The 27,787-nt window shown below is 35.0% G+C and overlaps 1 protein-coding gene across 5 annotated transcripts in view; it reads left to right on the top strand.

The window, feature by feature from the left end:
- The window catches only part of PPP3CB (protein phosphatase 3 catalytic subunit beta), a 42,265-nt gene that overhangs the window by 8,930 nt on the left and 5,548 nt on the right, over nt 1-27,787 (top strand). For 2 of the 5 annotated variants that reach the window (XM_057430307.1, XM_057430305.1), the window contains exons 2-12: nt 4,135-4,335; nt 6,502-6,626; nt 9,718-9,829; nt 10,706-10,851; nt 14,590-14,729; nt 14,826-14,903; nt 15,005-15,099; nt 16,596-16,721; nt 18,742-18,819; nt 23,394-23,475; nt 24,349-24,446. In XM_057430307.1, the coding sequence (XP_057286290.1) occupies nt 4,135-4,335; nt 6,502-6,626; nt 9,718-9,829; nt 10,706-10,851; nt 14,590-14,729; nt 14,826-14,903; nt 15,005-15,099; nt 16,596-16,721; nt 18,742-18,819; nt 23,394-23,475; nt 24,349-24,446 (1,281 nt within the window). Of the gene's footprint in view, nt 1-4,134; nt 4,336-5,931; nt 6,063-6,501; nt 6,627-9,717; nt 9,830-10,705; nt 10,852-14,589; nt 14,730-14,825; nt 14,904-15,004; nt 15,100-16,595; nt 16,722-18,741; nt 18,820-23,390; nt 23,476-24,348; nt 24,447-27,787 lie in introns of those variants that run through there. The other 3 variants (XM_057430306.1, XM_057430304.1, XM_057430308.1) reach the window with 2 other exon arrangements.

Raw genomic sequence — 27,787 nt, 5'->3', positions numbered from 1 at the left:
TTCTCTACTTTTTTTTTTCCCCAGCATTATTGTTAAAAATTTTGAATGTGCAATCACGATGTGCTATCTTTGTTACTACTATGCTTTTACTAATGGGATATAGTATGTTATTTTGTGCAGCAATAAGTTTTTAGAAATTCATCTCTAAATGCTTTCCTATTGCTTAGCTTTGCTGGGAATGGAAGAAGGGAATCCTTTAATGACCAACACCATGTTATTTCCTTAGGGCAGTTCCTCTTAATTACCATTCCATTATAGTCCCAAGAGCTCAGGTTATGCACAAAGACTTTGAAACATGGGTTATATTTCTGTCTTGGAACACATTATGCTGCAATTCTTTTTCCTTAGGCTATAACATTCTATTACTGCTTCATCAAAGGTTTCATTAAACCCTTTAGTTTGCAGAAATTGTGTATGTGCTTCAGAAATGATCATTCTTAACCTATTAAAAGATGTTACTTGTAATATTTTTCGAAGGTGTGAGCTGTAATATAATGTTAACTATTGTTAAGACAAAAATTAAAGTATAAAATGGAAGGAAGCGTTTTTTATAGTAAGTGTTACTGTTTTATGCAGCTGGGTGATGCAGATAAAATCTTTTGCCACGTTTTAGTCTGTCTTCTCTGAAGATTATTCTAAGAATAAAAATCCTTCTTGAGCAATAGGAAAAGACATGAATTTTGTGAAAAGGATTTTGTTAAACTCTGAGGAAGTAGTTGTAAGACTTGCTTTTTTCATGAGGCAAATATAACTTTATGAATGCTTAACTACTTGTGATACTACATTCATTGGTGTTGGACATTATGGATAACCCCTAGGTATACAGAGTTTTTAATTTGAATCTTTATAAGAATAGCAATTATAATAATCTGAGTCTTCCAGGCACTGGACAGAAACATTGGTTTTTATAGCCTCCAAGAAAATGTAACTTGCTAGACAAGCTCCAAGCTGTAGTTTCTTAAAATGGGCAGAATTGAGTGCACATTTGATCTGAAATACAATACATGAACATAAGAATTTTTTAAAGAGAAGAAAATTTCATCTGCCCTGTGCTTATAAGCCCTGAAATATTTCTGAACTGTCATAAGGAAGAGGTCAAAACCATATTTCTGAGTTCTGCAGCCATTGGTAGTAGTAAGAAGTCAGGAATGATTTGCACATTAGAGACTGAAGAACAGGTGTTCATTTCACCTCAACAGACCATGCTCTACCACAGCCTGCATCTACCAAAAAAACCTCCAGAGAGAAAAAAAGGGTCATCTTTCACTTAAGTACATCATTGTCTAGGAATAGTGCTAGAACTAATAAGTGCAGTTCCTACAAAACTGTGTCTTGGAAGTGATTGACTTTGGTTCTGGGAAGGTATGATTTCTAATGCTATTACAAAAATTAAAGCAGGAGAAATCTACTTCTTGAGTTGTCTGGTCTCTCATAAAAGGATGAGAACAACTCTGCTGCTGGAAGCAATTTTGGGCCCACAGATAGTATGTTAAAGAAAGTGGGAGAAGAAATGGCCTAAAACAAATTTATGCACAGATTAATATAAACTTCCAAGTAATGCAAAAATAACATGAAGAGAATATGAAGATCGGAAAGTGAAGTTCAAAAAAACGGTGAATGCTGGAATTGATATTTGCATGGTCATAATTAAGTGCTTCTAAAAATCAGTTAAATTTATCATGTTGGAACAATGGATTTCTCTTTTCAGAGACAGATTTATGTTTTTAAACAATTCTTGTGCATGGAACAGACATGGTTGTCCTTTGATTTCTTAAATATGTTAAGTTTATTAACATTTGGACTACATGGAATTGTAACACTTCCAAATGAAACTTGAATCATTGCTAGAAGAGTCCGGAAGAACAGGCATGTCATTTCTTTCCTGTTAATAAAATACTGTATGTCCAAAAATAAAGTGCCAAATTTGTTCTAAACTGCAAAGACACATTTTTTAGTTTTTTCCTTCTTAGAATCTTTTATAAGAGGAAGAACATACAATTCTCCAGTTTATATTCTAGTATAATTTCATTTCAGTGAATATATGAGTGTGATCTAGGCATACAGACATTTTATTCATAGGTTTTTATTATTGCATAAACCAGAAGGTAGCAATTTGCTAGTAATCTAGAAGTCGATTTAAAGGAAGTCAATGATTGTTTTAGTATTTAAGCATTGATTTTTGGAATGTAAAGCTTAAAAAGTTAAGTATGAATAAGCTGTATACAAGTGCATTCATACTGCTAGTTCTTATCTTTGAATAGATGTGTTTCTCTAATTTTTGGTTTTGAATGTATTTGAAATAATATTTAAATGGAGTGTAGCTGAATGATTCTGCTCTTTTTTTTTTTTTCAATTCTTTCAATAGCAGTATGCTTTGGTAGGGAGGCGTCAGATGAGTTTCATTTCCTGGAATCTAGCAGGAATGCAATGATATTCTGATGCATTGCTTAGTGGCAATTTTGACGTATCCTCTTCTTCCACATCCCACATTCATATTTCATTTGTTACTGAATTAACACTGAATTCATATAAGCTGCTGGCCTTCAAATGTGCTGTCTGGGCAGTTGCTGAGCCTGGTTTTTGTCCCCAGCATCAGACCTGCTCTACCTCTTTGAGATACGGATCAAACCTGGCTGCTTTTGACCTGTGAGGCGGGATCCAAGTAGTTCTTGTACTTCCATTAATTTCTAAAGTTGTTTGTAGGATTTGAACAGCCTCTACTAAAATTCAGTCTTTTTAGAGACAGTGCAACAGGAAAATAAGGAAAACAAAGTCAAAGAAGGAATTTCAACCTAAAGTGACAATGTTGTAGGCTCCCAAAATTTTTTATTTTTTTTTTCTGGCAGCATAAACTTGTTAGGCTGCTTAGTCAGTGGTTTGACAAAACTTCAAACTGGCCGAGTTCACCCTGGCACTTTCTGCCATTCAGGGGCCATCTGCACTAGTGCTGCTCTCCCTTCATCTTCTCCATTAATGCTGTCATAGACCTCTGTTAGAGTCCCCCTTAGTTTTCATGGGTTTAGGCTGAAGTTAGTCTAGTTATTCCTGAAGAAATAAAATCTTAACTTTTTGATTTCCATTATTGTCTCTTGAATCCTTCCTGATTCTTTTTTTTTTAATAATTTGGACAAACCAGAGTTGCGTACTAGATTTGTTGGTGGCACCATTACTTCTTCTTTTGTTTTTCATTTACTAATAATTCTTAATATTCAGTTTTCTGGGTTTTGTTGGCTTGTCAGCATCAAGTATTTTCCTAGAACTATAGAAAAGACCTTGCTTCTGAATAGTAATAGTTATTTTATAATCTATGATTTTTATATGTAAAGTTAGGATTGATTTCATTCATTAATTTGCATGTATTTTTATTTAATATGTCATATTTTGCTAAGCCACTCAGTAGTGTGGACAATAGCTCTTCATAGCCTACCATATTCTTCATTGTCTGGAATATTTACTGTCACCTGAATGCTACATCACTCCCATTAGTTACCTTCTTTTTAGTGTAATTTATGAATTTATTAAATAACGCAGGTTCTAGTGGGAGTCCTCTAGTAATCTCCCTTTCTAGGTGCTGGCTATTACCTCCTTTTATATCTAGTCCTTTAAACATTATTGTATCCTTTACTTGCTAGCTGTGGATTTGTTTAGGTGGGTTTTTTTGGTTGGTTGGTTGGGGTGTTTTGGTGTTTGGGGTGGGGTGGGGTGTGTGTGTGACACTTTGATGATGGAAATAAGTAATTTCAAAATGCCTTTTGCAAGTCTGAATGGATATGAAATGGATCTCCTGCGTCCTCGATAATTGTTGAGTCCTTCAGAGTATGGCAGTATATTGGAGAGGGAGATGTGTCCCTTTGCAAAAGCAGTTTTGACTCTTCCAGATGTTTTACATATTAATGTCTTCTAACTCTTGTTTTATAGTTTACAAATTCACACATTCTAGATGCCAATTTTTAAAATATACATACACAGATGGCACTGTTCCATCTGGCTTTTAATGATGGCATCAAGTTGGTTCATTGAAAGACAAATCTGCTACTTTGGATAGCAGCTATTCCATGACAGATCCAAGCCTAGATGGAGTATATTTTTAAAATGGCATTGTTGCGACTAGTGTTTCTTCTTTTTAAATTTTAGCTGTCCCTTTTCCACCAACTCATCGCTTGACATCTGAAGAAGTGTTTGACACAGATGGAAGACCAAGGGTTGACATTTTGAAGAACCACTTGATAAAAGAGGGTCGAGTAGACGAAGAAATTGCACTTAGAATCATCAATGAGGGTGCTGCAATATTACGGAGGGAAAAAACTATGATAGAAGTTGAAGCACCAATTACAGGTAATATTTCTATATAATTTCACTCATAAATAAATTTGAAAAAAGCCAGATATTTTCAGTAGTTGAGTTCATGTTAAAAATCGCTAAAATAAAATTTCTGTATAGTCATTGAACTGTCACTCCCAACTGTATTTGCTTAACAATACTCAAGTGGTCTGAAAAAACAGGCTGCACATTAATTTTCACAATGAAGTCATTAAACAATTGGAAAAAGATAGTATGATTGCTATTAAAATGACAAAACAGAAAAACCTTTAATGTTGATGAATTACGGATTACTAATTCCTGCAGTATTGTAAGTGGGAGTAAAGATAACTACCTGCTATAGAAAAATGAACTCAGAATTATCCTAAAGTCTAAACATGTGGAGAGAAGCTAATTGCTGTAGTTTGAAGCAAATACTGTGAACTGGAATGCTGAGTGAAAATACACCTTTGTAGTTCCTCTGTAGATGAGGCTCATGATTGCACGTGAAACCATGTCTTTGTGAGGGTAGTAGTACTGGAAAGTGTTGAAAGGTTGTTCTAGCATTTTTAATGTGCTAGGACCAGATCCACTGTGATACAAGACTGACTAGTGGGGGGTGGGGGGGGGGTGAGTATTTTCATGGTTAGACTAGTTGAATTTCTGCTTGACCTCATGAAAGGTGGAACAGGTGTCCTTTAGTACTTTTATTTATAAACAATCCAGACTAGTAGAAAATCACTGATGTTGCATGTCTGTTATTTATGGTAATGAAAGTAAATTTGATTTATGCGTTCAAATCGGATTTTTTTTTTATGTGAATGTATTTTCTTCTAAATGGACCTCTGTAAAATTTATGTCTGAAGAGCTTCTTTTAGTACATCACCTTGCTTTCACTTCTTAATATCAGGTAAATGAAAACACTTAAATAGTGCTTCATTATTACTGCAATTTATTTTTTTTTTAAATAGGTGATTGAAATGGTGGAAACCAGTAAGTGACTGTCTGAACTCAGAGTCTTTTGAAGCTCCAGATAAAACTACACAGTTATTCATGTTTAGAATTTATATATTTCTGTTTGTTCAAGTAGTTACCCAGAGCTACTGGTTAATTAGCAGCTGAGAAAGAAGTAAAGTTCTTGCAGTGTTTCAGTAGAAATCTTAACAAAAGTGACATAAAAGAGGACTCATTCTATTTAGTCTAATACTTTGTAGGTCATGATGACAAATGGTCTGCTCCGAGGGAATAACAATCCTGTCTGTGGTGTGCCATATCCAGTATTTCTTTCCAAAATTAGAACAACTTTTTTTCCACAAAAAAATTTACTGATAAACTCCGAGAAGTCAGAAGATGCTATTCATCAGTTGTTCAGCGACATTTCGCTTCAGTGGAAGGCACAATCTCTCTAATTCCTGTTAATTGTTATCAGCAATCCCTCATGCAGAAGCAAGAAGGCAGCTCCTGACTTCCGTTGAGCTGGGAATTCCTGTGGGAATGAGGATTTAGGAGTAGTTCTCTTCCACATATTTTTAAAATTTCTATTTCTTTATTTTTTGAATTGTGAGATGACCTGGCTTTGTTGTATGCTCTTCAAAGTCTTCCCATCTGCTATCTTTGGCACTTCTGCCTTAGGTTGCTGACCACTGGTCTTGTCCTGTCTCATATTCTAAAAACACAAGAAAAATCCACTGTTGAAATAGTGAACATGGTTATTTGAAGGAGAAAAGTAACTGAGCAAAGAGAAGATATGATGATATTAAAAGGTATGTTAGTCTGACGTAGAAACGAAAGCATACTCCCTGCTTTATTCAGTCCCACATGGACACAGCAAATTGTTGCAAAGCAACAGGCATTTTCAAATGTGCATACCAAGGAGAATTCATGAAGATACCTAAGGGGCTGGGGAGGACAGTAAAGAGCTGCTGACAACTTTCAAGACCTCAATACTCAGTGTGTTAAATGTCTTTGAAAAGTATTCCACAGTTTGCTAGACTGAGATGGGGCTGTCATCAGCATTGTTGCAGGTAGTGAGGACAGCATCTTAACAAAAAGCAAAGGGGGAAGCTTCAGAAATTTGTTATTCCTGCTTTATACCTGCCTTTCCTCTTAATTAGAAGTACTTTGTAGCTCTTAACTATAACTTAGTAACTTTTCCATTAGATTTTTTTTTTTAATTAATTTGAACAAAATTTTTGCTTGCAGTGTGTGGTGATATTCATGGCCAGTTCTTTGATCTAATGAAGCTGTTTGAAGTGGGAGGATCACCTGCTAACACAAGATACCTCTTCCTCGGTGACTATGTAGACAGAGGTTATTTTAGTATAGAGGTAACTGAATATATTAATCTGTTTTGTCCTAAATTTTTCTATAAGCACACTTTTATGAAGGTTTTCAAATGAAATTTTAGATGTGAATATGTTCTTCGTTGCTGTGCTTTCTTCTATGAGAGAGGCCTGCTCACAGGAGGATATTGACCCGCCATTTGGACTGTCCTGTTGAAACCGACAGACTTACTCATTTTTCCTCCTCTTTCTTTAGTTAGTTTTTGAAAAGTTGAATTCTATAGCTTCATTATACATAATCCTGCTTCTCTGGAAATAGCCAGGAAGTTGGTTTTGTAGTTTTTTGGTAAACAGGTGAGTAATGGCTGCAAAGTGTTTTAATTTATTATGGCTGTTTATTTGTATAAAGTAGATTAATTTTCCCTATGTAATCAAATGTTTTTTTATAATCATTAATATTTTTCTTTACTAAAATTCTGAGGGCGATTACAGATATTCCCTAAGGATGAGCTGTGTTTCTGCCATTAATTTTTCAGGTATTTTGAATTAAAATGCTTTTTTTATTTTTCAGGATGTTTGTTAAGTATGCTAAATTCCAGAGATACTCACGTATTCATATCAATTAGTTTCAGAGTTACGAATTTTAAGTTAACAATTCTTCTGGAGCCAGCTTTGGAAGTGCCTCAGCTTGGGGTCTCTCAATAGGTACCAAATCTAATAGAGTGGCATACTATTTGAAATAGTAATTGGCAAGTCATGGTGTATGATACTTCATTTTTGTATTAAAATCATGCTGTTCTAATAACGCGTGTGGGTATATACTGTGAAGGGCACGCACAGTGCCTTTTGTGTTAGGGATGGTAGACAAAAGGAGATGCAGCAGGAATGATTACCTCAAATTCATTTATAAGGAAAAATTTCAACAGACTTTCTCTATTTATCAATTTGATCTTCTTGTCCTGTTATTGATGATTACAAATAATGTAATTGTCCTTGAAAAGGACATTTACATAGCAACACTGTACGTTACTATATAAAAACATGGTATGAAAGCTTTTCAACCATTACTCTTACGAAGAAACTTCTGTACAATGGATGTTCTTGAATTTCTTAATAAAAAGAGGCTCAGGGTTTCTTTGTCATATAATTTTAATTCAGATTTTAATATAATATTTGGCATGCTAGATGCACTTGTGGAACATGTAAAGATATGTTAAATATACTCTTGAAACCACTCCAGGGTTCTTAAAAGGCTTGTCTTCATTGAGATAATCTGCTCTCTTCTGCTGTGAGTGGTTCTTGGAACATCAGCGAAGTACATGGCAGATTATCTGAATAAAGTTGAATTGCTGCAAGTGCATGAAGGCAGGGCTATGCTTTGTGGCCCTGTTGAGAAAGCAAAAAATAGCATATGAAAATCAGCCATTTCTTCTCTGTTTTAACCTTAAAAAATTCCTGCTTATGTTTTTGCCTTAATTAGCAGTTAGGAAGTTTTAAGTTGACCTCCAGGAGTTTTTATATGTGGTTACTTTAAAATATTTCTTAGAGATTGGAGGCATAATATACTTTTGGTAAAATATTTGATGTTTCACAGCACAGTAAAGGTGAAATTCTCTAAAAATGTTCAAACAGTGAAATTTTATTTTTCACCATTAAATTTTCAGTCAGTCTGTCCTAAAAAATCTGTAATTGCACTGATATTTTAGTAATAACCCATGTCCAATTAAAAAATGTCATTGCTCCTAATAGGAGAGATAATTACATGCTACTGTAATTGTATATAACAAACTGCTGGGGTCAAGATGGAGTCCTTCACATAAGTGTGCAAGTTCTTTTCTGTGCTGGAAGTATCTGGACATAGAAAACTCTGACATTGGTCTGCATGCATTTGATAATAAAAAACCAAATATGCCAGTACAACAAAAGGTAAAAAAATAAAAAAGCTTTTAATGCTCAATAGGTAACATGATCGAGAGTGTGTAAATGTACAATTTAATCAAATGCAGTATCCATTCACTGAAAGGAAGGGACTCTTTTGCTATTTTTCTATTACATGTTTTCAAGGTTGGCAACTCATAAATTTTTCATCCCAACTGACTTAACTAAAACAGTTCACAGTTGTAGAATCTGCCAAATTAATTCATGTATTCATTTGATGATAAGCACTTGTTTTATAAGAAACTGATTATGCTTTCTGCTGGGAAACAGTTTTAAAGAGTCTGGGGACTTTGCAATATATCAGGATATTTTAGACTTACGGAAGTGTTGGAAAGCAAACGGTATCGTTAGAAAAATTACTTTTTTGCATATTTTTACTAAGAAGATAAGAAAAATTCAGTAATTAGTTTACCTAAACTTCACAGTGGAAGTCTTTGATATATTTCTCCATGTTTGCTGTTTTTTGTAAGTGTTCCTTTGTTTTCTTTCTTCCTCCAAGTACTTGCTATTCTATGCAAAATAACTGTGAAGAATGATCGCTTCAGGGTACTCTTTTTGATTTAAGAACAATAATAGCAACTTGCAGGTGACTTCAGTGTAGTCCAAAACTTATAAGATTTTGAGATTTTTGTGCTCAGTTAAAAATACAAGAATCAGATACGAAATTTAAGAAATACAATTGGAGTATTGAACACTGAATAAAAACCTGTTTTTTGAGGAGAAAAAGGGTTTACTCTGTCCATTGTTAGTTTAAAAACAGTCTTCAAATTATACAAATGACTTAAGTGTAAATAAATTTGTGGTTGCTTTTTTTTTTTCCTTCTTCAATCTCTGCTTTTCTTCTTATGCCAGTGTTTAGAATCATATAAAATCAGGTTTTAGGCACAAACATACACATTATTTGTCTAGATGAAAGTGTTCCATTGTATGATTCTGCTGAGTTTATTTTAACTGTTGAGCGTCTGGTAAATGTAAATATTTTTACAGCATTCTTTGTGGCTCTTCTTGAGAAAATAAGTAATTTGCATAACACATGTCTAGGACTGGACTCAGGGAAGCAGTGCTGTATTTTAAAATGGTGCATTAAGCTGTACTTGCTTTTGAAGCTGTTAACGTTCTTGTTCAATGTTTCTCAGTAATAATTTTTTAAGTTCTTATAAACCAGTGTATTTTACTGGATATCTTTGTTTTTCAACAGTGCGTGCTGTACTTATGGGTCCTGAAAATTCTCTACCCAAGCACATTATTTCTTCTGAGAGGCAACCATGAATGCAGACACCTAACAGAGTATTTTACCTTTAAGCAAGAATGTAAGTACTAAGAATGTCAGTTTAGCTTCCAATGTGATGATCTGCAGTCTAATTTTGCTTGAGAGATGTTTGTCTTCTAGCAAAGTTTGTCTTGCAAACATGTGGAGGACCCATTGACTTTGGTAGAATTGCTTCCAGTTAAGCATGGTGTTGGGACTGCAAATTATGTGGAACGGTGCTGTCCATAAAGATACATTGTAGATTAAATTTTGATCTATCAATCCCAATTTTAAAATCCTGGAGAGAGGAAGGTTATTTTGCTGTCTTGGCTATAACTGGGAGTGCAAAGTAACATGCTGAGCAGCCCTGTGAAGCTAGCAAAAAAACCCTACTGCTGAGTAATTTTTGCATTTAGGGATTTGATTTAAACTACACTAGAAAGATAACTCTTCGGTGTTCCTCCACTTGGAGGCTTGTGTAAGTATTGATCCAGTGATAAATGGATCATATGCCCTGGTAAAACTGTTTTTGATGGAGGTAAAAGGGCTGTAATCTATAAGCAGTTCTTAGCTTTCACTGTAAATGAGAAATCATACACTTCTCAGTAGTATTTTACATGAAGTGTGCTATATAATTGTATAATACAAAATAATTCTGTGATTTAAAAAAAAAACAACAACCCACTGTTTTTCCACTTGAAATTGAAGAAGAAATGAAAAATGTTTATAGTTCCGGAATAGAATATCTAAGAAATGTGCTTGCTGTTGCGGTGTTTGGAAATGCTCATTTAAACCCCAAATATTCATTGCTTTGGGTTGGTTTGTTTTTTTTTTTTTAAGCATTCGCTTTGAGATTTGTTCGTGTAAGTATGATCCACTAGATTACTTCTTCCATCTAATACGGATTTCTTAATGTTTTATATTTTCTTTCCTGTAGGTAAAATAAAGTACTCGGAAAGAGTCTATGATGCCTGTATGGAAGCTTTTGATTGTCTCCCTCTTGCTGCTCTCTTAAATCAACAGTTTCTGTGTGTTCATGGTGGACTCTCACCAGAAATTAATACACTAGATGACATTAGGAGAGTGAGTATTCTGTGTATATGAAAATAAGTGGAAATACAGATATTTATATGGTGCTACACAAAGTCATCTTTGTGAAATTGTCAGTGTATTGTTTTCTGTTCTTTTCTCTTTTGGAAGTGTAAATCAAGAACTGAAATGTAGTCTAAGTAGTATCACATTTAAAAACTCTTGGATTATTTAGTGTATTTTCCATTGGTCCGTCTCCTTGGGACAGCTGGGACTGTTACATTAAAAAAAAACCCTCAAGAACTCCCCAGAGTTTCCTGCGGCAGGTAGTACATGTACAGAGCTTCATATCCAGTTGAAATAATGCTTTGTATTTCTTTCTAGGTAAAGGTAGTGTTCTCATGGCTTTCACAACAGAATTCGTTGAAGTTAATTGTAGTCTTAAAATGGTTTGTTATATCTAACATATTCCAGTTATTCTATTATTTCTTTGAAAGTTTTGAGTATTTCTTATATTTCTTTTGCAGTGTTCAATAGAAATTCACATTGCTGTTTAAAATGACAAATTTGGTAGGCACTTGAATAACAGCTGTAGAGTGCTTCTCACTGTGGTAAACGTGCTGAGTACATTGGTAAGAATGAAAACAAGTTTTAAAAATTATACAATAGAGACATAAAATAGTCATGTGCAATTTAAAGGGAAGAAGAGTATGATGACACGAGGTATCTGTTTCTAGCAACTTGGTTTTAATTTGCATGGACTGCTGATGTCAGGTAAAGATTTATCAGATGGGAATTTTCAAATTGCTTTCCTTTTTGTGTATTCCTTTTGACTTATTTTAGTTCACTTAATTGACATCTTAACTGCTGTGTTTGGGATTCAAAACCGTTCCTGTTATGATTAGTAACAGCTGAAGAGTAACTGATGTCAGCTTTAAAATATAAATATGTGGTTCTAAGAAACTTTGGAGTTATTGGTAAGGATGCAAGAAAAAAGTTGTTTATCCAAATATGGAAGGAGTTACATGGGGACCTATTTAAAAAAAAAAAATCCAAATTTCAGAAGGAAAATTAGGAACATACTTTTTGTACTATATAAATATTGATGCCCATTTTGTCTTTTATTTTCATTTACGGTATTTCTCATTCTCTTAGCTGTGAAAGGCTGTGCACTGCCAAGATTTCAGCTGAAACAAAATTCTAGGAATTATGATTTTAAGCCTTGTGATTTATAAGGAGGGAAATGTCCAGAGGAGCTTATGAGGATTCTTAATTTAAGGAAGAGAGACAGAGAATTTACTTCCTCATTTACAACAGATGATTGTTCTTTTTTTTTAGTTCTTGGTGATACTAAGGCTTGATCATCAAAGTGCCTTGAAAGGTATCAGGGTGTTACTGTGAATCTGTCTTTGTAATACCTTCCTTTCTTTCTATGGTCTGCTTAAATTTCCTTTTCTTCAGTAGTATTTAAGATGACTGCCACTCTTCACTGGCCTTCACGTTGTTTTTAAGCTTTACTTTGTGATGATTCCCAGGAAAATTACTACAGGTTAATTTAAACTGCTCTCTGTATCTTCCAAGAATGTGAAGCTTCTACGAAGGTCTTTTGCCTCAAAAGTAAAATAGTTTTAATATGCTGTACCTTAATCTACCTCCAAGGTTTTGCTACACCTGAATTTGAACATCCATGTGGAGGTATGATGCACTTTAGTTTAGTAGCCCTGACTGCTTAATGCCTAGAAATTAATTCGGTTTCTATGATCTTATGGTACATGTTAAGAATTATACTACCTATTTCTGATTTAGCAACAGGTGTAGTGATTCTTATTCTTGAATAAAATTGTCTTTCTCAGTTACCTTAATCATATTTAGAAATATGTTAAGCTAATTTATATTGAGGTTCTGATTTGCCGTAGTCGCAACATATGCAGAAATAGCTGATCAGTAACAAGTGTTCTGAATTGACTCATGTCCTTCGTTAACTTTTTTGCTGTCCTGATGTAGAGAGACCCTTAAGTTGATTATTCTGATTTGATGTATATAGTCAGGGTTGAGTAGCTTGCAGTGACATTTCCTTAAAATTTTGAGATGTCTTGAGAACCATGACAGTTGGTAAACTGTCTAGTGAAGGAGACACTGCTCTGGTGTGTTTGTAAGCATGTTTTTTACAAACTGACCTCCGTACTTCAGGACGTCAACATCATTGTTCTAATGCTACGAGAAAGTGGTTTGGAGAGGGGGTTGCTTATAGCAACCAAAACTTTATACCGTCTCTATCCATTTAGCCAAAGTCATAAGGAAAATCCTTGAAGAAAACCCAAAGAAAATCTTAGAAATGCTTTCTAGACTTTCAGCCTTCTGTATTGCAGGAAACATCAGTTGGGAAACAGTTGAATCTTCTTTGTGTGAATGCTTCTGTTAGCTTCTGGACCCAAATTTATTGCTGGAGGTTTAGAAACTTGATGGTTTAATCTACAGAAATTCAGGTACTTGCAGAAGTTGATGGACTGACTCTTCAGTTTCTGGAAGAAATATTCCATGTAGGGTTTACTGTCCAGTGTGGGAAATGTTAAACCCCTGGATTTTTAATAAGTAAATTCGTACAACTTCAGTTAATACCTGCCTTGCCATTATCTGGCAGGAATTTGTAAAGATCTGGACCTCTCCACTTATGTTACAGGTGGCAACCTCGGGAGCTCTGATTTTCCAGGGCACGAGAGAGCTTGGCACTACTGCTGGTTCCATATTTGAATGGATTCCTATGGACCGTTAGACTCAAATTCACCAGGTGCCCACCAAACCTCCCTTCGAACCTGTCATGAAGAGTTAAGTGTTCTCTAGTACCATCAAAGTCATCTTCTTTGGTGTGGGAGGTAAAGTGAGATAAATGCACTGTCCATCAAAGAACCGTTCCTACATTTCTTGGATAAAATCATCTTGTGAACAAACTCCAGCTACATAAAGATCAAATAAACTTATATTGAATCTGGGATGTCTAATCTTATTTCTAGGACATCAGAGATTGATTGAGCGTTACTTATTAAGCAGGGTATCTTCCTTTTAAGTTAACAAATGCGCTGTCCTCATTACTTCTGGCTGTTTTCACTGTAGTTACTAGGAAAGTTGCAGTCTGCTAAAACAGGTGTTTCCAAGTAGAAATCTGTAAAGCAGCAGCTAGAGAAAGAAAACAAAGACATCTCCCAAAATGTATAATGGCCCATAGCTGAGAAATAAAGCCTGAATGAAAGAAGTCTAAGATGGCTAAGCTAGTCAACTCTTCATTATGTTGTTAAATGATCCATTTTGGTGTTTCAGGTTTTGTTTTAATTATCATTATTATTATGATAATTTCTTAAATTTATTTAGTCTCTTCTAGTCAGTGCTAATTATTCATGCTTTTCTTTTATAATTCCTGTTTCCTATACTGTTTCTCTTTGCTAATTCCTGGCAGTGTCTCCAGATTGGTAGGTGTGGCATGTGCATGAAAAAGAACCATTTTGTTCCTTGTCTGTAACTTGTCCTTGTATTACACATACCCATCAGTCTGTAATTTATCTCCCTTCTTTTTACAACTAATAAATCTTATTGCTCTTAACAGGTTTGGTTCTTTGGGCATGTCTCTGCCTTATTTCATGAGGAGGAGAGGAAAACATATACAGAAACCACTTCTCTTTTATACTGTGATTTATTGTAAAAATGCTTAGTATTGATGGATATGTAGTTTAACAAATGTGTAAAACTTCCTGATTTAATATTCAAAGAATCTTTGTGCTGTTACCTTTTCTTTAACAGTTAGATAGATTCAAAGAGCCTCCAGCATTTGGACCAATGTGTGACTTACTGTGGTCAGATCCTTCAGAAGATTTTGGAAATGAAAATTCACAAGAGCATTTCAGTCACAACACAGTCAGAGGATGCTCATACTTTTATAGGTGAGAGTATGCTGTGATCTATTTGATGTCTTGATGCTGACTCTTGCTGTGTATTTTAGATAATTTTGGTTACTCATAGCTGTTTTCGTTTTGCAGCTATCCAGCAGTTTGTGAATTTCTGCAAAATAATAATTTGTTGTCAATCATTAGAGCACATGAAGCACAAGATGCAGGGTAAGTACTTTGTGTCTTGGAAGAAATTATTCACAGTGTAAAATAAAAACATACAACTGCTTATTGCTGTAAGATGTGAAATAATCTGTCTGGTTTTGCAGTTATAGAATGTACAGGAAAAGTCAAACTACAGGGTTCCCATCATTAATAACCATTTTTTCAGCACCTAATTACCTGGATGTCTACAATAATAAAGGTAAGATCTTGTTATTAATAACTGTACATAATAATAAAATAAAAATGGCTTGCTAGATTAAGTCATCTGATATTAATAATTTTTTGCCAGGAGGGCAAAAAGGAAGGAAACATTGATCAGAAGTCTATGGATAAGGTAGTTTGTGTTCTGTATCACAGCTTCTGAGAGTCTGACTGAGATGGTGCAGGACAATAATGGGAAATTGAGAAAGAGCAAATAGTGATCTAAATACTGATCACCACTGGAAATGTTATTAGGGAGCTGTAGGCCTGAAGGAATTAATTTTTGTCCGTCTTCTGTTTATGACAAAGTTGCACAGGAGAAGTGTGCTTAATAGTATGGAGTATTACAAGTCAGAATTACAGGGAAAAGCTTAGCTGTGAATTAATATTATTCATAGATGAGAGCAAAGTTCAACAACAGAAATAATTAAAAATAAAGTCTGCTGAAATTCAGTTATGACATTAAAATCTGGCATTTAAAGTATGTGATGAGTGAATGATCTCCGAATGTTAAGATAGTATTCCTTTGAAACCAAAACCTTTTCTCTGTGAAATACGTTGCATTTTCTCTGTCCAAAGAACCAGCTACCAGCCCATACCACATATGTAGGGTGATTAGCTGTATAGAGGAAAAGGTAAGCTGTTGTTACTTGCACTGAAGGAGTAAAGGAGAAATAAAACTAGCTGCAGCTGGCTTTTTACATCTTTTCGCCATCTCTGTGGATATTGCATTTTGAGAATCCTTTTTCACATCAACTATTTCCAGTGCAATGCAAGTGTAAGTGTGGAAAAATGCAGTCAATGCTTTAAAATGCTACTGGTTTGCTGTTTTGTTTCTCTCTGCTTCCCCTTCCTCCTGATCTTCTAGGTTTCTATGGTTTTACTTGAAGCAAGAGGTTACGGCCTAAAGCTGTGCTGTGGGAGGTTTAGATTGGATATTTGGAAAAATTTCTTCACTTGAGTGGGTGCTCAGGCATTTGAACAGGCTGCCCAGGGAAGTGGTAGAATCACCATCTCTGGAAGTGTTCAAAAAACCTGTAGATGAGGCCCTTAGTGACATGGTTTAGTGGTGGACTTGGCAGTCCTAGGGTAATGGTTTGACTTGATGATCTTAAAGGTCTTTTCCAGCCTATTTGATTCTGTGATTCTATATGAAATAAAAAAACTGAGTCTAGAGATACTGGATATACTACTGTTCTGAGTTAGGATTTCGGTGCTGAAATTATCCATTTCAGCATCTTTTAAAGTCTTTATTCGTTATAGACCTATAATAGAATAGTACAGAACTCTATTGACATGTAACAGTGCCTTAAACTGCAACATGTGCAATAAAAATTCTAAGTTCTCCGTTAGAAATCTGTGAAAGAGAGTGGAGTATCTCTGGGATTGTTTTGTCTGTAGAGGAAAATAGAGCTAAAACAAACTTGTGCCTTTACATTTGTGGTACTTGCAAGTTTTAAACATTCTTTTCAAAATGTCTGAATTTTCTTTTAGCTGCTGTGTTAAAATATGAAAACAATGTGATGAATATTCGTCAGTTCAATTGTTCTCCTCATCCTTACTGGCTACCAAATTTTATGGATGTTTTTACATGGTCTTTGCCATTTGTTGGAGAAAAAGGTAAGCAAAAGCTACCCATCAGTGGGCATCTTTTCTGTTTCTCCCAGATTGATGTTGGGAAGATTTTATATTTTTTTTAGGTATATTTACCAATGAGAGATTAATTGCATGGGTTTTATAAAAAAGATTATCTGTGTTTGTCTTTATCAGACAGAAGATTTGGTGAAGTTATTAAACTGATTTGGAGGGGGGGTTGGTATGTGAAAATGCCTTTCTGAGGCATATAATGAATATGCATTTCTGAGAAAGGATAGACTGAAATACAACAGGTTTTGGTTGTTTACTTCACCTGTTTTGGTCAATATAAGCTGCATGCAATAAAGCAGAGGGGTTAACAGAAATTACCAGTTCCACTGAGGGTGTATACATGCATTGTTAAGTAGTACCTTTGAACTTTTGAATTAATGTATTATTACTCTTGTACAGTTATAGGTATAAACTATGTTGAGATGTTCATGTAAAATTATAACTTTTTTATAGAGTTCTAACAGATTGACCTTCGTTAAAGATGCCCTTTTCAGTTATTATTTTACTTGTACAAAAGATAATTTAGTATGGATTTTTTATTTTTTTTTCCTCGTTTCCCTCATCTCTCTCCCTCTCTCCCGCCCTAGAGTTGCTAACTCTGAATCTGAGACACTTGTTTTCAGGGAAAAAGCAATGAGGTTGGAGGCTATTGGATCTGTTTAAAATCCTCCATGACAGAAACTGCTCTTTTTATAAAAGAGGTCTGGAAAGCTCTTTAAATTTCTTTGAAAAGTATTCTTGAGATGATATATTTACAGTCATATAAACCTAGGATTCTGGGTTTGTTTATATTGTCTTTAATGAGCAGTTTAACACAAATAATTTGGGTAATTCTTAGTACGGTTAACCCACTCAACGGGTTATTTTATTTTTAAACAGAGGGCCCTCATATTTGAAAGGAGATTTTTGTATGTGTCTCATTTACCTGATAATGTAATAGATAGCATTTTCAAGAACAAAGAGTAGGTGCTTTTTATTTTGCCCTTTTTTATGCTGCTGGTAAGGGAACACCCAAGTACTGTTAAATAAGTTGCTCATTGACTGCTTAAGGTTGCTGGAATTATGGCCCTTGTAGTTTGCCCTTGGACAAGTACGTGCTTTCACTTTTGATGAGGGATACAGTGTCAGTATTGCCTGGTCTGCATTGAACAGATCAAAATCAAATAATTTGGGGGTTTGGGATTTGTTTTGTTTTTTTTTCAATAAAGTGGAGAGTAACTTCCAAGAATGGAGAAGAATACCCTAGCAGGTAACGCAGGAAGTGTATGAATTAGTCATGAATAAATGTAGATAGCAGTTTACAGGCTTTTTAACCATCTGACTGAACTTCTGCAATAGGTTTCTTAATGCTTTAGGGGGAGGAGAAGTTTGGCTGTTTTAAGAAAGCCTGATATAAGAGAGCAAGTTTGATTGGCAGAACAGGGAGATTCCTGAAGAAAGAAAATGAAGCTTTCTGAGGCAAGCTTGTGTATCCACTCTGTAGATATTTTTAAGGGGAGTTGAAAAAGACATGTAATTTGCATCGTATTTATGTCATAATATTTTTCTGCTTTGGTGCTTCTGCTACATGCCTGCAGGTGCCAGGAATGGAACAGCTTTTTCATTTTAAACCTAAATTTGAGCAGTCAAAATACTTTCTTATTTAAGTAAATTTTGTATAAATTCTAGTTCAAGTACTTATCCTAATGTAAAAATACTAATATACAAGAAGACAATCCTTATCTAAAAAAACTCCTTGTATGATAGGAGAGAAAGCTCTGCTGTGGTCTTTGATTGGTAGGTGGTGTAATTTTTAGCTTATATTTCTGAGCTTTTTAAATTCAGTGACAATGCACAGCAAGAAGAACATTTTTGAAAGCAGGTTATTGAGCAATAGCTGTGATGTGAGATGTTCATTCGCTGTCATTGCTGGTGACTGGTTATATCTTGTGTGCATGAAAATATGTACAATTCTACAGGGATTGAATTAAGACTTTTTTTTTTTCCTATACAGTAACAGAAATGTTGGTGAACGTTTTGAGCATTTGCTCTGATGATGAACTGATGACAGAGGGGGAAGATCAATTTGACGGTAGGGGTTACTTTAAGATATATATATATATATCTTTTTAATGGTAGTAACTTGTGAAAGAGTAATTGGCTTAGGCTGGTGTAATACTACTTGGAATTTGAATAAAATTGGCTTCAAATTTTTCTTTAGATTTCTTTTGTATTTTACTTGGGTTTGTGTTCAGGGTGGGAAATCTGCCTGCTCTTGTGCAACAGAAATACTTTGGGGGACAGGGAAGGGAGTTGTGGTTTTGTGCTTGTGATCAAGAAACACTAATGGTATTCTTTACAAATACCTGATCTCTGTTTACAACTGAAACTTTTTGTGGAAATTTTTCATGATTTCTTATCATTTTAAATTTTAAAAATACTAAACTTTGTAAAGTCATTAGAATGAATTTATTATGAGATGTTAAATTTCTTAATGCTTGCTCTTCAGGAGGGATGTAGGCGAAAGTCATATATAATATTTCTTACGGCAAAGTGGTATACAATAAGTATGAAATACAAGTTTGAGTCTTACTGTTTCAGTTTAAAGCATGAAAGTTAAAGGATAACTTGTATGTGTACATTGTATAATACGTATTTATTTATTGAATTATAACATTACCTTTTAAACTATGGTACAGTAGATTGTTAAGGAGATGTTTGCAACATGATGATTGAGAAGCAGCATTAACATGAAGACCTAAAATATCACACTTCATTTTTTTGGGTTTTTACAGTAGTGCTTAATGTCACACCTAAAAGTTTTTCAGACTTGCTTCCTTTTATCCAACAACAATTGATTTGGTGGATTATTTGATGATGGGGGAGGAGGAAGAAAAGTTTCAGCAGCCACTGAGGAACACTAAGGGATCATTTATAAAGATAGTAGAGACATGAAGCCATTCTTAATGTTTGATAACTATTGTGTTTAAATTCAGTAGCAGAATAGTGTTGTGCTAAGCAGCTGTGTGGTTTAGTTTGGGGTGCATTGGTTATGAGCCACTGGAATTTTGCTGCCATTCAGATTGTTGGCAGGAATGTGAAAACTTAGAGATAGTCTCAAATGTGATCCTGAAAACAATTAATTTATGTTTTTCATTCAAGTAATCCTGCTAAACTGAGTGTAAAGCAAGTATACCAATCACTTGCAGGGTAGTGTTAGGTGGTATTCCATGTTGTCCAGTATAATTGCAGTCATCAATTGATTGCACATGCCCTGACTTCAGTATGGTAGTTGCAGTTTCCTAATTTGAATTATTTTATTCTTCTGTCTCTTTTAACACTTTCTTTGCTTGATGCATCTCTTGCACCTAGGTACTGTCTACGCTTTATCTTTCTATGTGAATGGATTTATTTTTTTTTAAACTGTTGACTTTCAAGCTTGTTTATTGTCAAATTTTAAAACACACTCAACAATTCCACTTCTTGTTTGATGAATGCATTTTTAAGTGTTGCAGTTTTCCACTTTATTTTTTCACATTTCTTCTCCATTCCTTCTTTATTACCACTGCCAAGTTAAATATCTTTATTTTATTTGTCTCACTCACCTTTTTCTCCATCGTTCACTTCCTTTTTTTCTGGACTCTCCATCTGAAGAGCGACTCATATATGGCAATAAAAAAGGTACAGACCAGACAGAGTAGGAATGTTTTGAAATATGACTTCATAGAACCTGGCAGTATAAGTATTAATGCAGAAAATACCTTTCTGTCGAAAGACATATGTAGCCTTTATTATTACTACCCGTTTTAATGGGATGTTTATAAAAGCTTCTGTATTTTGCTATCAGAAGTCATATTCCAAGACATCTGTCTTTCTGTGCATGAATTTTTCTCCTCCTTCCTTCCATTCCTTTTTTTTTTTTCTTTTTGTTTTAGAATTTCATTCTTTTACCTGTTTCTAAAATTTTATCTTTGGTCCTGCATGTGTAGGGAGCGTTCAGTTGTCTGTCTTGCTCTTTAATACTTTTATCATGAGGATTTTTTTGAGGTTGTGCATGGAATGTGTTTATACAATGTTCCAAAACCTGGTTTGCGTAGTATTTTTAGTTTCCTTCAACTGATATGTCAAAAAAGGTACTTTTCGATTGTATGTACAGTTTTGAAGTGGCTGGAAACAGAATGGTAGAAACCTGCCATCCTGGTGGTCTGTCACCTGTTTTTCAGAAATCTCAGGGTAGATAATTCTGTGCAGAAAAATTCTTCTGTTACTTACCTAATAAAATAAATTTACTCTCTGTTTAAATTTGTCACTTCTGGGTAATATTTTTAATATTTGGGAATGCATTAGATTTTGGAGATGTTTCTGAAAGTTCTGAGTTCTTTAGAGCATAATAATATAAGCATTTCAAATTTTTCTCTTGTGCAGGCACTGGGAATGGGGGATGGGAGAGTTCTGTGTCATATCCCCTCTAATATAGGGTATAATTAAGACATTCTTCAGCAAGCAGATGCCACCTTATAGTCTTCTCTGAACTAAACAGGATTCAGTGGCCACATAAGCGCAGTGCAGCAGCCTGAAGTAATAGCTTTGGTCTTTTGGCTTGGCTATGGTACTTCTGGAGGGCTGGGGCAATTAAAGATCATGTTAAAACAAACAAAAAACCCCACCACCAAACCAAGCAAACACCAAAACCACACAAAGCCAGCCTTTCTTCTCTTAAGGCAAGGGGACGTTCCAGAGTTAGATACAGGCATTAGCACTGCCTGAAATCTTTTCAGCCTACGTGTTACAGCTCTGCATCATTCTGGGTAGGTAAGAGGAAAACCAAGAGACTTCTAGGGAAAGATTGATGGCCCCTCATTTAGCCCTAGCTTTTTCAAAACTCTGAGGGAGTCCTCCTTCCAGATCCTCAAGCTTTTGTTTCATCGTGTTCAAAGAGAGAAAGTAAAAACTTTCAGACTTTAAAAATTAGAAGTTAAACAAAATATTTTTAGTAAGACCTGAATGTTTCACCTTAACCTGGTCAAAGATTTTCCTGAGCCTTCTGTGGTTTTTGTTGGGTTTTTTGGCTTTGTTTTTTTCTTGTTTGTTTGTTTTTAATTTGATGTCTGCAATTTATTACAGTTGTTCAGTTGTCTAAAAAAAACTTTACTCAGTAGTTCCTGGCTTTTTCATTTGGTTTAAATGGATTGGCAAATACTTGGCTTACCCCACGATTCTTTCATTGTGTTCATTTGAAGGTTGTCTCTTGCTCCCTTTTTTCTTTGTCACTACTGTGTATTTTCCTTCTTACGTGATTTTGTTGTTGTCGTTTGCCCTTGCAGGCCTTGTCTTTCGTATTTTACTTGGTTTTGTGGGCAGGAAATCTGCCCACTCTTGTGCAGCAGAAAGCCTTGTGCTCTTGCAGCTCTGGTTTAAGAAGGGTGACTGTTGGTGCTGGAGTGTATGTACTCTCACATGGAAGCTAAATACTAGTGAGCAGGGATATAAAAAGGGTTCTTTCACAGCTGCCTTTTCTGAATGCAAGTAGACAAGTCTGTGGCCGTGCAGCTTTCCTTTGCCCACTTTTGAGATCCTCTCTTCTACATTCTTACATTCTTGCAAATTAGTTTGGGAACTTTTTAATGAGGCGGGGTGAAGAACAATGTTGCATGGAAGATCTGGAATGTTTAACAGCTGTCTGAGTTTGCTCAGTTTTGATCCCCTGTGGTTGAATTCAAAGTTGACTGAGTTAGTCTTGGTGTGATTAGTACTCTCCTTCCCCAGTGTCTGAGGAGAAGTAAGGAGCTTAGTTGTGGTATCTCCTCATCTGCCTTTCCTGTTTTAGTGGAATTGAGGAGTCAGGAGGAGTGGAGGATGAGGGGAAGGGTGACTTTTATGCATTGAAACAAACCAGCAACACTTAGTGTTGGAGAAAGGAGCTCCTGTTTTTATAATGTTTATACAATTTTTTTAAGGCAAGTAAAGGTGGCTCACCTTCCCAATCGCCAGCTGCGTTCAGAGTTTTGTCTTCACTTTTATCTTTCACAAATGATATCTCTCCGCTCTGTGGAATATACAGAATTTGCTCCAGATCTTTGATATTTGTAACTTCTGGAAATGATGCAAACATAAAATGATGAGGACGTAGGCTTAGGTGTTAGGGGATGTAATGCTGCCATTCTTTGTCATTTTGTTTTGTGGTATCTTTTTGGGGGGATGACCAAAAACCAAGCAAACCAACTAGTGTTTTCTCTTGGACAGTTGTGTAAGAATTAGCAACAAATCTTTATCTTTTGTGCCTTCAGTATCTCTTTGGTTTCTGTATTAGGCTGCATGCCTAAATCTTGATATATACGGATGCCAGTGAAGAATTACAAGTATAAAATTTAGGCAAATGAGTTACTGATAGTTATTACACTGTAGTGGCGGTAATACAGATGCCTGCTAGCTTTAGGCAATCACTGTAAACATTCTAAATTTTTGTGTGTGTTTTGTGGACATGAATAGTGGGTTTGGTGGCATTCTGAGTCCATAATTTTGTAACTGTGCCCTTAAGTGGTTGGGTACTGGCCTTCTGTGAAGAGCACTGAACTTAAACGCTTATATTGAAATCTGTGTGTTTTAAAATGGTGACCCTGTAAATACTCAAGAGCTTGAGACTCTCTCTTATTCCATTGAAAGTAGGTACAGCTGCCGCACGGAAAGAAATAATCAGAAACAAAATTCGTGCAATTGGCAAGATGGCAAGAGTCTTCTCTGTTCTCAGGTACTTGCATGACTTCTGCGTTCCAAACCCCCTCTTACGTATATGAGGAAAACATCTCTGCTCTGGGATTATAGGTGCCAAATGTTTTTTCAGGGAAATCAGCTGTGCATCGGAATCTTGTTTGGCTTATTGATGTACCACATTGATGTTGATATTTTTGGTTGTAGAATATTTGTATGTAATTTTTGAAACGTGTTTCAGGAAATCGGAGAACATGATCGTTAGTTTACAAGTTATTTGTCCAGCCATTGGCTATGGGTGTTGGAAAGTAAATACCAAAAAAAGAGAGATTGAAATCAAGGGTGTAATGGAGGTGGTCAGGACTGCCTTGGAAAATTTCTGGCATACCAGAAAGTTGAGGACTAGTGGCTTTTTGTTTCAAGTTTTTGTTTGTTGTTTTCAGGTTTTTAAGAAACTTGTCTTCTTATACCTGTCTAGATCCAGAAATTTCATGATCACATTTACCCAAATAGTTTTCCACAGAACATAGTTGTCCAAATAGGGATAATTTTGTAAAGTTAGAATTTCCTGAAGCACAGAGGCTTTGAACAATATTGTGGGTTGTTTTGTGCCACTGAGATGTGTTCAGTACCTCATGAGACATTCAGTGCTAATTTCAAAGCTAATGAGTTTGCGTGTGAATAATTGCTCAGAATGTGGTTCAGAACTAATCAGCATTTATAACTCATACACAGAGGAAAGACTGATATGGAATAGCAATATTTTCCTCTTTCTAGTTGTTTGGATTTACATTCAGTCTTGACATGCATAAAGCACAGCAAAAATAGGCTCTCCCTATCCCTTATTTTACTTCAGTACAACTTTTCACGAGTGGATATTTAAGGTTTTGTTACTGTTTTTTTCTCACACCAGGGAGGAGAGTGAAAGTGTGCTGACACTCAAGGGTTTGACTCCCACTGGAATGTTACCTAGTGGAGTGTTGGCTGGAGGACGACAGACCCTGCAAAGTGGTAATGATGTTATGCAACTTGCTGTGCCTCAGATGGACTGGGGCACATCTCACTCTTTTGCTAACACTACACATAATGCATGCAGGGAATTTCTTATGCTTTTCAGTTCTTGTCTTAGCGGCTGATACAAGCATAGTGTTACGTGTTAACCAGGCAATGTGAAATGGATACTTAACCAGGGTATAAAACTAAAAGCAAATTAATTCAGCAGTGTCAGGCCACATTTTTCAGACTTTCAGTTTCCCTAGTTCGCAGTTTTTCAGGCGGCGCGGATGCCTGAAGTGAGGTGACTTTATTATATATCTGGTATTGAGGCATTTGATCATTACAGATACGAAAATATAATGTAATTTTGCATCATTACATGTCTGCTTTCCATTAAAATGGTTTTATTATGGATGTGTTAGTATTTTCATTGACAATGTCAAATACTTGTTGATATTAATATAAACAAACAGCTACAGGCTGCAGAGTTCCATATTATACTCCATTGATAGATTTGAAATGCGCTATGTTTTGTACCCTGGTAATTAATGCCAAAGTTTGTTCTCTATGTTGTTTGTCAAATGTTCTATGTATAATTGACCTCCCTGAATTGTCCTTGTAACATGCTGTTTCCTTCCTCTGCAGATGTAGCTGCTTTCTTAGATCTGTCTGTCTCTCTCTAGGTATAGATGTATGTCTGTATAAGTGTTATAATTAAACCACTATCCCAGACACTTGTCTGTCTCTTGATGTAGAAGCAATGTTGTAGCACCTTGTTTTTGAGGTTTGCTGCATTTGCTGCTGCACACTGTCTGTGCATTTTGAACAATAATGTACTTGAAAAATATTCAGTAATTGTTATAAAATCAGTTGAGAATAAAGGGATTGAATTTAAAACTTGTAAATAAATCAAAATAAAAGGGTGTTATTAAGTGTGCATATATTTTTTTTTGCATGAAAATAAAAACTCTATACAAAATATACCTGTAATCTGGCTCATTGAATATTTTGTAAAAGGTTTTTCTTCCTTTTTTTTTTTTAGTTTGTTGAATTATTGGATCACATTTTTCGTAGGGCCCATAAATGATTAACTAGGCTCAGGGAAAATGCTGTGAGATTGTACCAAATGTATTAAAAGAATGAAGTCCATATTTCTGCTTACAGTGGTGGATAACTAATATATACCAGTCTGAAACTGGACTTCATATCTGCAGCACTCTTAACATAGATTGTTCAAAGACTCGCTATTGGCCGTCTTCTGACTTTACTAGAAAGTATTAGACTGTTGTATGGGACCACTGAATTTTATAACTATTGAAAGATTGTGATATAAGAATGCCACTTTTTACACAATCTATTTTGCAAGAGCAGCTGCTTTTCTCATTTTGTGACTTGGGCTGTTTGAATTTTTTAAATTTTTTATGTAGTTTTTTTAAAGTCTTTCAGTACATTTTCTGTTAAACTACCAAAGCTGTTATTTTAATGGCTTTGAAACATGAATGTCACATTGAAAGTCAATTTTTTCAGTGGACATATAATGTCTACAAGTAAGTTTATATGTCCAGTGTATGTATGTGATTGTTTTGTGAGTGTCTATAATAAGAAATGGTGTATGTTTCCTAATCCATCCAACTATTCCAAAAACATATGTTCTAGTTTAAATTTCATTGTTTAATAAGATACTTTATTATGCTTAAAAAAATGAGTCTGCATTCCTCTCACTCATTTAACAGATTTTTATCCGTGTCGCATTATAAAAATCAGAGAGGATCAAACTGACTAGAAAATTTTTTTAACATGAAACATACGACTTTCTGTTATTGCTGAAAATGTGGGACATTTGGAAAGTATGCAAAATGCGGTTTGGATTTTTGTGGGTGTTTTTGTCTTGACTAGAACTTCTGATGGCAGTATTCCTTAATACACTTCATTAATATACCTCATTTGTTTTAGTCATGTTGATCGGTCAGAGTAACTTGTGCCAACTGTTAGTTCTCCCTAAACTGCAGTAACTTCTATGCACTGATGAGAATTTTATTGTTTCAGTCTGAAAGTAGTTTTCAAATTATTATGCTCAATTTCAAAGCTAGAGGTAAACAACAAATCAAATAATTCAATAATTAACACTTTTCTAAACCATCATAATATCAGTGAAGTCCTGTTCTTGGCAAAAATATGATCACTGATAGTAGGGCAGGATTTATTATTAAAGATATTTAATTACTATTTGAAGTATATTGTACTATGTTGATCAGTACACAATCAGTAATTTAAACTAGTATGGATTTGAGAAAAAAGAACATAGTATTTTTTTATTCTATTCTTTTGTTTGTTTGAAATTTCACAGAATTGTCATGGGGTTCCAGGTTTCAATCTTAGAAGTGCTTGTTCTTCCACGGCACATTGAGAAAAGGTCTAGTTGTGCTGGTTGCTGTTATATCTGTCAGAAGCTTTGAAAGCTGTAATAAGTTGGAGCATACATCTAGAATTTTCTAGAGAGCTTGGCTGAATTTCTTTTATCAGGGTAAATATATATATACACACACATACACATGTAAGTCACCACTGAGACAACGCATACGTGATTTTTGCGTATATGCCTATTAGAATTCATAATGTCAGTAACAATCTGTACTAGATCTTGCCAAATACCGCTTCTGTTTCAGGAATTTGTTCAGCCACACTTGCGATGTTTTGTGAGATACTCAGTGGCCATTCTCAAAGGACAGAAACTTTTTGGCATTCGCATAATGCAGAGTAGGGCACCAAATGCATGGGTCAGTCTGATGCAACGCCTTTATTGGCAATGCTTGAACAGATTCTGGCTGCAAAGCAGAACAGTCTGAGGGTGAAATACGAATTCGAACTCTAGTGAAAGGGTTAAAGACCGGTCAGTTTAAAAAAGATAGTTTTGATAAAAAGGGCAAAACTCCACCCTGTGGAAGAAGTCAATATATGATTATTTTAAATTTCAGAAATATGTGGATGTATTTTTGAAAAACAAATCATAGGTTATTTTTTGACAGCTTTGATGTGCTAGAATAAAAACAGACCTTGGGCAATTGTGCCCTTTGGATGTTTCTAAGTATTTTTTTTTTAAATGTAGATTTATGGTTTTTATTAATTATGTTGCTTGCATAATAGTAGCTGAAATATTAAAAACCAAGTACTGTTCTTTAATGTAGCATTTCCTAGTGATTTATTCTGTGAGCTGAATCCACCAAAACTTTTCCAAATTGAGTTAAGGTTTGTTAAAAAAAACCCAACACCTAAAACCTTATTCAGCAACCTACTAGACACAAGCCTAAAGGAAAAGCTGTAATACTTCCATAGAAGTCAGTTGAACTAGCCAAATA

Source organism: Pezoporus wallicus, unplaced genomic scaffold (genome assembly GCF_028554395.1).
Source record: "Pezoporus wallicus isolate ANWC-B61680 ecotype Strahan unplaced genomic scaffold, APGP_CSIRO_Pwel_v1 contig_5261, whole genome shotgun sequence".
NCBI lineage: Eukaryota > Metazoa > Chordata > Aves > Psittaciformes > Psittacidae > Pezoporus > Pezoporus wallicus.
Note: the sequence above shows the minus strand (reverse complement) of the source record. Positions and strands in the feature narration are given on the sequence as shown.